At 45.5% G+C, this 12,263-nt stretch overlaps 1 protein-coding gene across 1 annotated transcript in view; it reads right to left on the reverse strand.

Moving 5' to 3' along the window:
- Positions 1-12,263, reverse strand: part of LOC140403849 (guanylyl cyclase C-like) — a 154,467-nt gene that overhangs the window by 25,968 nt on the left and 116,236 nt on the right. Inside the window, exons 19-20 of the mRNA XM_072492042.1 lie at positions 9,825-9,913; positions 3,277-3,368 (exon numbers count right to left, since the gene is read on the reverse strand). Coding sequence (XP_072348143.1) covers positions 3,277-3,368; positions 9,825-9,913 — 181 coding nt within the window. The remainder of the gene's footprint in view (positions 1-3,276; positions 3,369-9,824; positions 9,914-12,263) is intronic.

The following is a 12,263-nucleotide window of genomic DNA, read 5'->3' on the forward strand; positions in this document are numbered from 1 at the left end:
TCCAGAATCATTTTTATTGGCCTGGACTACATACATTTTGTCAATCATGTCACACATGTCAAGTGATAGGGAAACCTCAAGCAGTGATAAAACCAGGGCCCTTAATACCCATTCCAGCATTTGAGGAACCTTTTACAAGGGTCCTAATTGATTGTGTAGGACCACTACCTAAATCAAAAAGGGGGAATCAATATCTTTTGACTGTAATGGATGTATCTACTAGGTTTCCAGAGGCCATTCCAGTACGTAATATTACAGCTACAAGGATTGTGGAGGAGTTACTTAAATTCTTTACTAGATATGGACTACCCACAGATTCAATCGGATCAAGGATCAAATTTTACTTCAAAGTTATTCAAAGAAGTTATGGATAGCTTAGGAATAAAACAATTTAAATCAACTGCGTACCATCCAGAATCCAGGGGGCGTTAGAAAGGTGGTATCAGACATTAAAGACAATGTTGAGGGCGTATTGTCAAGATTATCCAGAGGATTGGAATAAAGGAATCCCATTCGTACTGTTTGCAATTAGGGATGCATCTAATGAGTCTACCAAATTTAGTCCTTTTGAACTAATTTTTGGTAATGAGGTAAGAGGACCACTTAAATTGATTAAGGAAAAATTGGTGGGTAAGAAATCGGAAATTACATTATTGGATTATGTGTCAAATTTTAGGGAACGATTAAATAGAGCAGGTGAATTGGCTAGACAACATTTGAAAGTTGCACAAAATGTGATGAAACAGGTAGCGGACAAGAAATCCAAAGCTCGTAGTTTTGCCAGTGGGGATAAAGTTTTAATGTTGTTACCAGTGGTAGGGGAGCCTTTAAAAGCTAGGTTTTGTGGACCGTATCAGATTGAAAGGAAATTAAGTGAGGTGAATTATGTGGTAAAAACACCAGATAGAAGGAAGACTCACCCAGTGTGTCATGTGAATATCCTTAAAAGGTACTTTGAAAGGGAAGGAGAGAAAAAGGAGGTTTTAATGATTGTAACTCAAAGTGACGAACCAAATCCAGATGACTGTGAATTTGACATACCTAAAATTAAATTGGAAAATGAGGTTGTGCTTAAAAATTGGGATAAATTGTTAAGTTACCTTCCAGAGGAAAAACAAACTGACCTGAAAGAGATATTGATATCACACGGGCAAGTTTGTAGAGATAAATTGGGAAGTACTAAAATGGCTATATCCGAAGTAGATGTGGGAAATGCTGTTCCTATCAAACAACATCCATATAGACTTAATCCTTTAAAATTGGCACAGGTTAACAGAGAGATTGAGAGTATGCTGAAGAATGGCATAATTGAAGTGGGTTGCAGCCAATGGAGCTCACCCATAGTGATGGTACCTAAACCAGACGGTACCTAACGGTTGTGTGTGGGCTATAGAAAGGTGAATGCAGTTACAAGAACGGACTCTTATCCTGTCCCACCATTGAAGGATTGCATTGAGAAAGTGGGACAATCTGCTTTTATTTCCAACTTCCAGACATGGAAAGAACATTTAAAACATCGTGTGGAGTTCTTCGATCGACTTCAGGTGGCGGGTTTGGTGATGAACCTAGCCGAAAGTGAATTTGGAGAAGCCTGAATCACTTTCCTTGCGGAGTTTCCATTATCCTCAAGACAAAGGGAAATAATGCGGTTTCTTAGCATGAGAGGATTTGATCGAACAGTTGTGCAAATGTTTTGTGGCGTGATTACTCCACTGATGGAATTGCTGAAGAAACGTAAAAAAATTCAATGGACAGCAGACTTTCAACAGGCATTTGACTGCCTGAAAGCTGTGATCACCAATGCTCCTGTATTGGAGAATTGCAAGGGGCTCTGTGGTCAGATTGAACTAAAGTATCTGATTCGAAAGTGAATTGCCGAGGAGTACAGGAATCGATCGATCGTGCAGAGACTTTGTTCAAAGAGACTGTCAATAGAAAAGGATTTTGGTTGGAGGAAGAAGAACAAAGGAAAATGGACTCTATTATTATCCCTGTTTGCATGTGTTGTTTTTTAAAAAAAACGAAAAGGTATATTTACTGTGTACATTTCTTCGTGGATGGTGCAAAAGTGAAAAATAAAACCATCTTGAAGTTGATGGTTTATTTGTTTTTCTTGGGGGGAGGTGTCATGTGAGAGTACTTTTAAGACATGGATGTTTAAGCAATGTACCTTTAAGAAAACAGTGATGTCAGAGAGTGGGTGGGGCTGGGCTTTCGGTCAGCCATTTTGCAGGTTTTTAGTTGCAGTTTAGAAAGCAGTGTGTGTGTGTGGGTGTCTGTGTGTTTCCAGAGAACTGCAAGTTTTGAAAAAAGCTGAGTGTGTGTCTGTGTTTTGCAGGGAACTGGATATCTGCCATGAAAGACTATCTCTGGGTCATTTGGGTGATTTAAAGTAAAGCCTTTAACCTGATGTGATTTTGTTTAAAGGTGTTAAGTCTCTTGGAAGTTTGAAGGAACATTTTGAGGAATTATTTACTGTTGCAATATTTTCTGAGTTATCTTTGAAGTAAGGGGTGTTAAGAGATCCAATGTTCATTTAAGATGTTAAATTGAGGTCGTGGAATAAACATTGTTTTGTATTTAAAAACCCACGTGTCCATAATTGTAATCCCACACCTAGGGAACAAGCCGTGTGCTCGGAAAAGCAACAAATCCATTAAAGGGAGAGGTTGGTTGAACTCCATGATACATTTTGGGGTTCTGAAAACGCCTCGCCCGTAACAATGGCCACAACCACGTTGGATGTCATGTGACAGAAGGAAGTGGAGTTGGGCAGGGCAAGGATATGTGGGCGGAGAGCTATACAAGGAAGTGACCATAGACAGCTCAGGGACTCTAGTGTTTGACAACCTGGTGAAGCTGATCGATCGGTTCCTGTTCCAGGCATTATCCATCTGGTTCGTGACAATTTGTAATTCCCCCGCCCAGAAAAACTGATGGGCCATTAAACATTTCAAAACATTTGTTAAGTAAGGAGAGCAAATTGCTTCAGAACCAATGGTGGGTAACGTTATGATACAGATCCACCGAGATCTAACTGAATGGAAGAACAAGCTTGAGGGGCTGAATGGTCTATCCTGGGTTGAGGGGCTGAATGGTCTATCCTGGGTTATGTTTTCCCTACGTTAACTGGCACCTGTAAATTGTTTGATAAGGGACTCTCAGCGACAATTCCTTCTTGATCCCTGTTCTGTGATGCAGTCACTGTACGCGTGTGCGTGTGTATGGGTGAGGGGGTGCAGATTTCACCCCCCCCCCCAGCTCGTGTCCACCAACCTGTGTATCTTGCCCAGTGTAGCCTCAATTCTCTTAAAATCTGGTCGTTTTTCTGGATCTTCTTCCCAGCAATTCTTGATCAGCCTATATACCTGGAACCAGAGGGACATGGTTAATCAGACCAGGCCACGGTGTTAATCAGCCCGTGAGACGCGTTGTGGGATGATGAGCTTGCATCTTTAAGGGGGCGTACTCTAAACTGCTGAAAATCATTAGCGACCTCGACAGGATGCGACGCATTAGTCCTAAGACTTGTCGTCAGTCTGGGGGCAGCGGTGGTAGAAGTCAAATGGACAGTACATCGTCTCCTGGGCAGCACAGCGGTTAGCACTGTTGCTTCACAGCGCCAGGGTCCCGGGTTCGATTCCCGGCTTGGGTCACTGTCTGTGCGGAGTCTGCACATTCTCCCCGTGTCTGCGTGGGTTTCCTCCGGGTGCTCCGGTTTCCTCCCACGGGTCCCGAAAGACGTGCTTGTTAGGTGAATTGGGCATTCTGAATTCTCCCTCCGTGTACCCGAACAGGTGCTGGAATGTGGCGACTAGGGGATTTTCACAGTAACTTCATTGCAATGTTAATGTGAGCCTACTTGTGACACTAATAAAGATTATTATTATTATAACTCTATCTATGTATAGTCCTATCTTTGAATAAAGGACCCATGCCATTGTTTTTCCAATGTTTGTGTATGATTGGTGCGTTTACGTTGAATAGAGGGGTAGGTCGTAACATGGTGGCAGGGTGAAGGAATGGGTTGTGAAGATTTGATAAACAGCCCTTCACCTCCAGCAGAAGCAAATTGATACTGATGTGAAAGTGAACCAACTATCAAAACTAACCATGTCAAAGTGATTTTGCAGCTCTGTAGGAATCCTGCACACACCTTACCTCACTCCAGACAGCAGGCATCGGGTCCTGGTAAGATTGATCAAAGCTGGGAGAGCTTAAGTAGTTAAAGTCTACCTGCTGCCAAACTTAAACAGGGGCAGGAATTAAACTGCTTTAAGCAGAACTCCATGGGCAGGAGAATTCATGACTGGTTACTGTTCCTACATGTGGTCTGGGGAAGCTAAATACTGCAGACTATGCTGGGAAGAAGAATTCATCCAGTACCTACCCCCAAAAGCTAAAAGAAGCAGACTTTGGTAAGGATGGTTATCGGGGCTGGTTTAGCACAGTGGGTTAAACACTGGCTTGTAAGGCTGAACAAGGCCAGCAGCGTGGGTTCAGTTCCCGTACCGGCCTCCCCGAACAGGCGGCGGAATGTGGCGACGAGGGGCTTTTCACAGTAACTTCATTGAAGCCTAATTGTGACAATAAGCGATTACTATGGGCAGCACGGTAGCACAAGTGGCTAGCACTGTGGCTTCACAGCGGTAGGGTTCCAGGTTCGATTCCCCACTGGGTCACTGTCTGTGCGGAGTCTGCACGTTCTCCCCGTATCTGCGTGGGTTTCCTCCGGGTGCTCCGGTTTCCTCCCACAGTCCAAAGACGTGCAGGTTAGGTGGATTGGCCATGCCAAATTGCCCTTAGTGTCCAAAAAGGTTAGGAGGGGTTATTGGGTTACAGGGATAGGGTGGAAGTGAGGGCTTAAGTGGGTCGGTGCAGACTCGATGGGCCGAATGCCCTCCTTCTGCTCTGTATGTTCTATGTTCTATGATGAGCAAACCATCGAAACACAAAACGAGCACGCATTCAGCACGACAAACATCAATGAATGTATTGGAACAGTGGTGCCAACAGAAGGCTTTGCCACTGTCCAGGATTGATGCCCACTGATGAAGGGTCAGCAAAACTGGCCCATCCACTCGGCACATCTACGCACAGAGGTGGGAAGTGATGGTTCTCCCAAGCTCTACCAAACTGCACACAATGGCACCCCCATCCCTGGCATGCATTACACTCAGGTGTCGCGACAGAAATTCACCCTGGTCACCTTGGATATTTTATATTCTGGACACCACCGATCCAGTAATCACAGGCCCATCGGTGTGCAAGGGCTGCCCTTGGCCACCATTCATGGCAACGTCAAAACAATGGCAAGGAGCAGAGACCATAAGGAGCCCCATCAGAAACTCATATGCTCACACTGGGGGGGAAGGTCAACTCTGCAAAGCAGATCATCAGCCAACAGGTTCTCCAGGAGCTGAATATGGTGTGTCCATTCCAAACCTGCACCCTTCATCCCATTGGAGGATTGCTATTCAGCAGACAAACCCCAGCGATTGTTCATCGATACTCCCAGGGGTCCGTGATTCATTACTCGGAAAACAGGGGACGATGAAGGTTGCCTACCGCCCCGCTTGCAGATAACCCAGCCTGAACATTGGACACGAGGTTCAAGCACACCACCCAACTGGTGGCTCGTGGAATCCAGCAGTACAAATCGTCAGCATTATGCACAGAACCAATATCGTATCGAGCGCAAACACCAAATGGCAGGGCCGCGTGACGAAAGCGGGACCAGGACATTACCACGACAGAAATATTGAGTAATCCAGAACAGGGCCTGAAGCTCAACACAAAAGGAAAAGCAGCCAAACCGGCAGCCGCCTCCAGCAAAGGTCACCATCACTCCCTCCCTACCAGCACAGTGCGTGTACCTACACCTCAAGGACTGCAGCGGTTCAAGAAAGCACCACCACCTTCTGAAGGGCAACGAGGGATGCGCAATAAAATGCTGGCCTCACCAACGACGCCCACACCCCATAAATGAATAAAAAAACAACGAAGATCGGACAGATAAGCAAACGTTATTGCTCTGCCTTAACAATAACTCAGACTCAAGGTTATTTTGTCATTAAAATAGTTTGAGTCGATAAGGGTGAATCTCTAGTTGGAAAAAGAAGGGTGGGTGATGTGATGTCACGCGCATGGACCTGTAAGGACTGTTCCTTAAACTAACGTCAATCATTACCTACCTCGATAGGAAGGGATAGATTAGTTCTACGACTTGTAGTCAGTTCTACGACTTGTAGTCAGTGTGCAAACAACAGTGGTAGAAGTCAGACACGCAATGCCTAGATTCCGAGGTAACTCGTATCTGTGTTTCATCTTATCGTCAAATAAAGACCCCACACTTCATTTCATTTCACTATTGTTTAACAAACTCCCTGCGTCTGATAGGTACATTTACATCGAAGAGAGAAGAAGAACGTAGCCAGACGGTTAATCAAACCAGGCAATGGGCAATTTTCAGACCAGGTCATAGGGGTTAATCAGACCGAGACACAGAGGTTAATCAGACCGAGACTCAGAGGTTAATCAGACCGAGACTCAGAGGTTAATCAGACCGAGACACAGAGGTTAATCAGACCGAGACTCAGAGGTTAATCAGACCGAGACACAGAGGTTAATCAGACCGAGACTCAGAGGTTAATCAGACTGAGACACAGAGGTTAATCAGACTGAGACACAGAGGTGAATCAGACTGTGATTACGGGGTTAATCAGACTGAGACTCAGAGGTTAATCAGACTGAGACTCAGAGGTTAATCAGACCGAGACTCAGAGCTTAATCAGACCGAGACTCAGAGGTTAATCAGACTGAGACTCAGAGGTTAATCAGACCGAGACTCAGAGGTTAATCAGACCGAGACTCAGAGGTTAATCAGACCGAGACACAGAGGTTAATCAGACTGAGACTCAGAGCTTAATCAGACCGAGACTCAGAGGTTAATCAGACCGAGACACAGAGGTTAATCAGACCGAGACACAGAGGTTAATCAGACCCTGACTCAGAGGTTAATCAGACCGAGACACAGAGGTTAATCAGACTGAGACACAGAGGTTAATCAGACTGAGACTCAGAGGTTAATCAGACCCAGACTCAGAGGTTAATCAGACTGAGACACAGAGGTTAATCAGACTGAGACTCAGAGGTTAATCAGACTGAGACACAGAGGTTAATCAGACCGAGACTCAGAGGTTAATCAGACTGAGACTCAGAGGTTAATCAGACTGAGACACAGAGGTTAATCAGACTGAGACACAGAGGTTAATCAGACCGAGACACAGAGGTTAATCAGACCGAGACACAGAGGTTAATCAGACCGAGGCACAGAGGTTAATCAGACTGAGACTCAGAGGTTAATCAGACCGAGACACAGAGTTTAATCAGACTGAGACACAGAGGTTAATCAGACCGAGACACAGAGGTTAATCAGACCGAGACACAGAGGTTAATCAGACTGAGACTCAGAGGTTAATCAGACTGAGACTCAGAGGTTAATCAGACCGAAACACAGAGGTTAATCAGACCGAGACTCAGAGGTTAATCAGACCGAGACTCAGAGGTTAATCAGACCGAGACTCAGAGGTTAATCAGACTGAGACTCAGAGGTTAATCAGACCGAGATACAGAGGTTAATCAGACTGAGACTCAGAGGTTAATCAGACTGAGACTCAGAGGTTAATCAGACCGAGACACAGAGGTTAATCAGACTGAGACACAGAAGTTAATCAGACCGAGACACAGAGGTTAATCAGACTGAGACTCAGAGGTTAATCAGACTGAGACACAGAGGTTAATCAGACAGAGACTCAGAGGTTAATCAGACTGAGACACAGAGGTTAATCAGACTGAGACACAGAGGTTAATCAGACTGAGGCACAGATGTTAATCAGACCGAGACACAGAGGTTAATCAGACTGAGACTCAGAGGTTAATCAGACTGAGACTCAGAGGTTAATCAGACTGAGACACAGAGGTTAATCAGACTGAGACACAGAGGTTAATCAGACTGAGGCACAGATGTTAATCAGACCGAGACACAGAGGTTAATCAGACCGAGACACAGAGGTTAATCAGACTGAGACACAGAGGTTAATCAGACCGAGACACAGAGGTTAATCAGACCGAGACTCAGAGGTTAATCAGACTGAGACTCAGAGGTTAATCAGACTGAGACACAGAGGTTAATCAGACCGAGACTCAGAGGTTAATCAGACTGAGACTCAGAGGTTAATCAGACCGAGACTCAGAGGTTAATCAGACTGAGGCACAGAGGTTAATCAGACCGAGACACAGAGGTTAATCAGACTGAGACTCAGAGGTTAATCAGACCGAGACTCAGAGGTTAATCAGACTGAGACTCAGAGGTTAATCAGACTGAGACTCAGAGGTTAATCAGACCGAGACACAGAGGTTAATCAGACCGAGACTCAGAGGTTAATCAGACCGAGACATAGAGGTTAATCAGACCGAGACACAGAGGTTAATCAGACTGAGACTCAGAGGTTAATCAGACTGAGACACAGAGGTTAATCAGACTGAGACTCAGAGGTTAATCAGACTGAGGCACAGAGGTTAATCAGACTGAGACACAGAGGTTAATCAGACCGAGACTCAGAGGTTAATCAGACCGAGACTCAGAGGTTAATCAGACTGAGACACAGAGGTTAATCAGACCGAGACACAGAGGTTAATCAGACTGAGACTCAGAGGTTAATCAGACTGAGACTCAGAGGTTAATCAGACCGAGACACAGAGGTTAATCAGACCGAGACACAGAGGTTAATCAGACTGAGACTCAGAGGTTAATCAGACTGAGACACAGAGGTTAATCAGACCGAGACTCAGAGGTTAATCAGACTGAGACACAGAGGTTAATCAGACTGAGGCACAGAGGTTAATCAGACTGAGACTCAGAGGTTAATCAGACTGAGACTCAGAGGTTAATCAGACTGAGACTCAGAGGTTAATCAGACTGAGACACAGAGGTTAATCAGACTGAGACACAGAGGTTAATCAGACTGAGACTCAGAGGTTAATCAGACTGAGACACAGAGGTTAATCAGACCGAGACACAGAGGTTAATCAGACCGAGACTCAGAGGTTAATCAGACCGAGACACAGAGGTTAATCAGACCGAGACACAGAGGTTAATCAGACCGAGACACAGAGGTTAATCAGACTGAGACTCAGAGGTTAATCAGACTGAGACACAGAGGTTAATCAGACTGAGACACAGAGGTTAATCAGACCGAGACACAGAGGTTAATCAGACCGAGACTCAGAGGTTAATCAGACTGAGACTCAGAGGTTAATCAGACCGAGACTCAGAGGTTAATCAGACTGAGACACAGAGGTTAATCAGGCCGAGACTCAGAGGTTAATCAGACCGAGACTCAGAGGTTAATCAGACCGAGACTCAGAGGTTAATCAGACCGAGACACAGAGGTTAATCAGACTGAGACACAGAGGTTAATCAGACCGAGACTCAGAGGTTAATCAGACCGAGACTCAGAGGTTAATCAGACCGAGACTCAGAGGTTAATCAGACTGAGACTCAGAGGTTAATCAGACCGAGACTCAGAGGTTAATCAGACCGAGACACAGAGGTTAATCAAACCCGGTCATGGCGGTAATTAGACCGAGACTCAGAGGTTAATCAGACCAGGTCATGGCGGTAATTAGACCGAGACAGGGTTAATTGGACTGGACCTGGTGGATGGTGGACAAATCAAACATGACCTAGAGGAACAAGGGGTTAATTAGATTTGGGACCAGAGGGTTACAGGGTTAACTGGAGCTCTTCTGATCTCAGTTACCTCTAATTCCTTGTCATTAGCCATCTCCATTTGGAGATCCGGTCGAAACACCTCATTCACATTCGCCACCATCACCTTCTTTAACTTCTCTAGAGACACCGGAAGGAAAGGGTCCATTTAGCATCAGGTACAGAGTCAATGATCAACAGAATTAATAAGAAAATTATTCCAATGGTTTCAAGTTATTGCATTTGAATAAACAGATGAGAATTTATTATATTGTGAGAATCGCAGGCTATCGGTTAATGTTGGCATTGATAATAACTTTTACACTTCCGGTTGCGGCTATGCGGAGCTAAGCCGCACGATTCGGCAGCTCCCGCGAAAACGGACTTTCGGGCTCGATAGAAGAGCCCCAACGGAACTTTTTTCACAGCCAACCCGTGGGGAAGAGAGGAGAGAGGTCCCCTACTAACTTGTATGGACCGGACCCGCAGCGAAACGGCCAAAAAAGTGGCATTGGAGCGGCAGGAGAAGAGAGGGAAAACAAGCAAAATGGCGGCGGCCGGGGACAAAGAGGAGATGCAAGAATTCATCAAGCGCTGCTTCGAGGAGCTGCGCAAGGAGATGGTGGCGCCTATGCTGGCAATAATTGAAGGACTGGGGGCAACCCAGAAAGCCCACGAGGTGAAGATCCTGGAGATCCAGGAAAAAGTGAGTGAGAATGAGGACGAGCTCTTGGGCCTGGCGGTGAAAGTGGAGCGACACGAGGCGCTACACAAGACAGGGACAGGAATGGATGTTGCAGGTTCCGGGGTTTAGGTGTTTTAGTAAGCTCAGAGAAGGAGGCAAAAGAGGGGGAGGTGTGGCGCTGCTAGTCAAGAGCAGTATTACGGTGGCGGAGAGGATGCTAGATGGGGACTCTTCTTCCGAGGTAGTATTGGCTGAAGTTAGAAACAGGAAAGGAGAGGTCACCCTGTTGGGAGTTTTTTATAGGCCTCCTAATAGTTCTAGGGATGTAGAGGAAAGGATGGCGAAGATGATTCTGGATATGAGCGAAAGTAACAGGGTAGTTATTATGGGAGACTTTAACTTTCCAAATATTGACTGGAAAATATATAGTTCGAGTACAATAGATGGGTCGTTTTTTGTACAGTGTGTGCAGGAGGGTTTCCTGAAACAATATGTTGACAGGCCAACAAGAGGCGAGGCCACGTTGGATTTGGTTTTGGGTAATGAACCAGGCCAGGTGTTGGATTTGGAGGTAGGAGAGCACTTTGGGGACAGTGACCACAATTCGGTGACGTTTACGTTAATGATGGAAAGGGATAAGTATACACCGCAGGGCAAGAGTTATAGCTGGGGGAAGGGCAATTATGATGCCATTAGACGTGACTTGGGGGGGATAAGGTGGAGAAGTAGGCTGCAAGTGTTGGGCACACTGGATAAGTGGGGCTTGTTCAAGGATCAGCTACTGCGTGTTCTTGATAAGTATGTACCGGTCAGACAGGGAGGAAGGCGTCGAGCGAGGGAACCGTGGTTTACCAAGGAAGTGGAATCTCTTGTTAAGAGGAAGAAGGAGGCCTATGTGAAGATGAAGTGTGAAGTTTCGGTTGGGGCGATGGATAGTTACAAGGTAGCGAGGAAGGATCTAAAGAGAGAGCTAAGACGAGCAAGGAGGGGACATGAGAAGTATTTGGCAGGAAGGATCAAGGAAAACCCAAAAGCTTTCTATAGGTATGTCAGGAATAAGCGAATGACTAGGGAAAGAGTAGGACCAGTCAAGGACAGGGATGGGAAATTGTGTGTGGAGTCTGAAGAGATAGGCGAGATACTAAATGAATATTTTTCGTCAGTATTCACTCAGGAAAAAGATAATGTTGTGGAGGAGAATGCTGAGCCCCAGGCTAATAGAATAGATGGCATTGAGGTACGTAGGGAAGAGGTGTTGGCAATTCTGGACAGGCTGAAAATAGATAAGTCCCCGGGACCTGATGGGATTTATCCTAGGATTCTATGGGAGGCCAGGGAAGAGATTGCTGGACCTTTGGCTTTGATTTTTATGTCATCATTGGCTACAGGAATAGTGCCAGAGGACTGGAGGACAGCAAATGTGGTCCCTTTGTTCAAAAAGGGGAGCAGAGACAACCCCGGCAACTATAGACCGGTGAGCCTCACGTCTGTAGTGGGTAAAGTCTTGGAGGGGATTATAAGGGACAAGATTTATAATCATCTAGATAGGAATAATATGATCAGGGATAGTCAGCATGGCTTTGTGAAGGGTAGGTCATGCCTCACAAACCTTATTGAGTTCTTTGAGAAGGTGACTGAACAGGTAGACGAGGGTAGAGCAGTTGATGTGGTGTATATGGATTTCAGCAAAGCGTTTGATAAGGTTCCCCACGGTAGGCTATTGCAAAAAATACGGAGGCTGGGGATTGAGGGTGATTTAGAGATGTGGATCAGAAATTGGCTAGCTGAAAGAAGAGGGTGGTGGTT

The sequence above is a fragment of the Scyliorhinus torazame genome, chromosome 29 (assembly GCF_047496885.1).
Source record: "Scyliorhinus torazame isolate Kashiwa2021f chromosome 29, sScyTor2.1, whole genome shotgun sequence".
Lineage (NCBI taxonomy): Eukaryota > Metazoa > Chordata > Chondrichthyes > Carcharhiniformes > Scyliorhinidae > Scyliorhinus > Scyliorhinus torazame.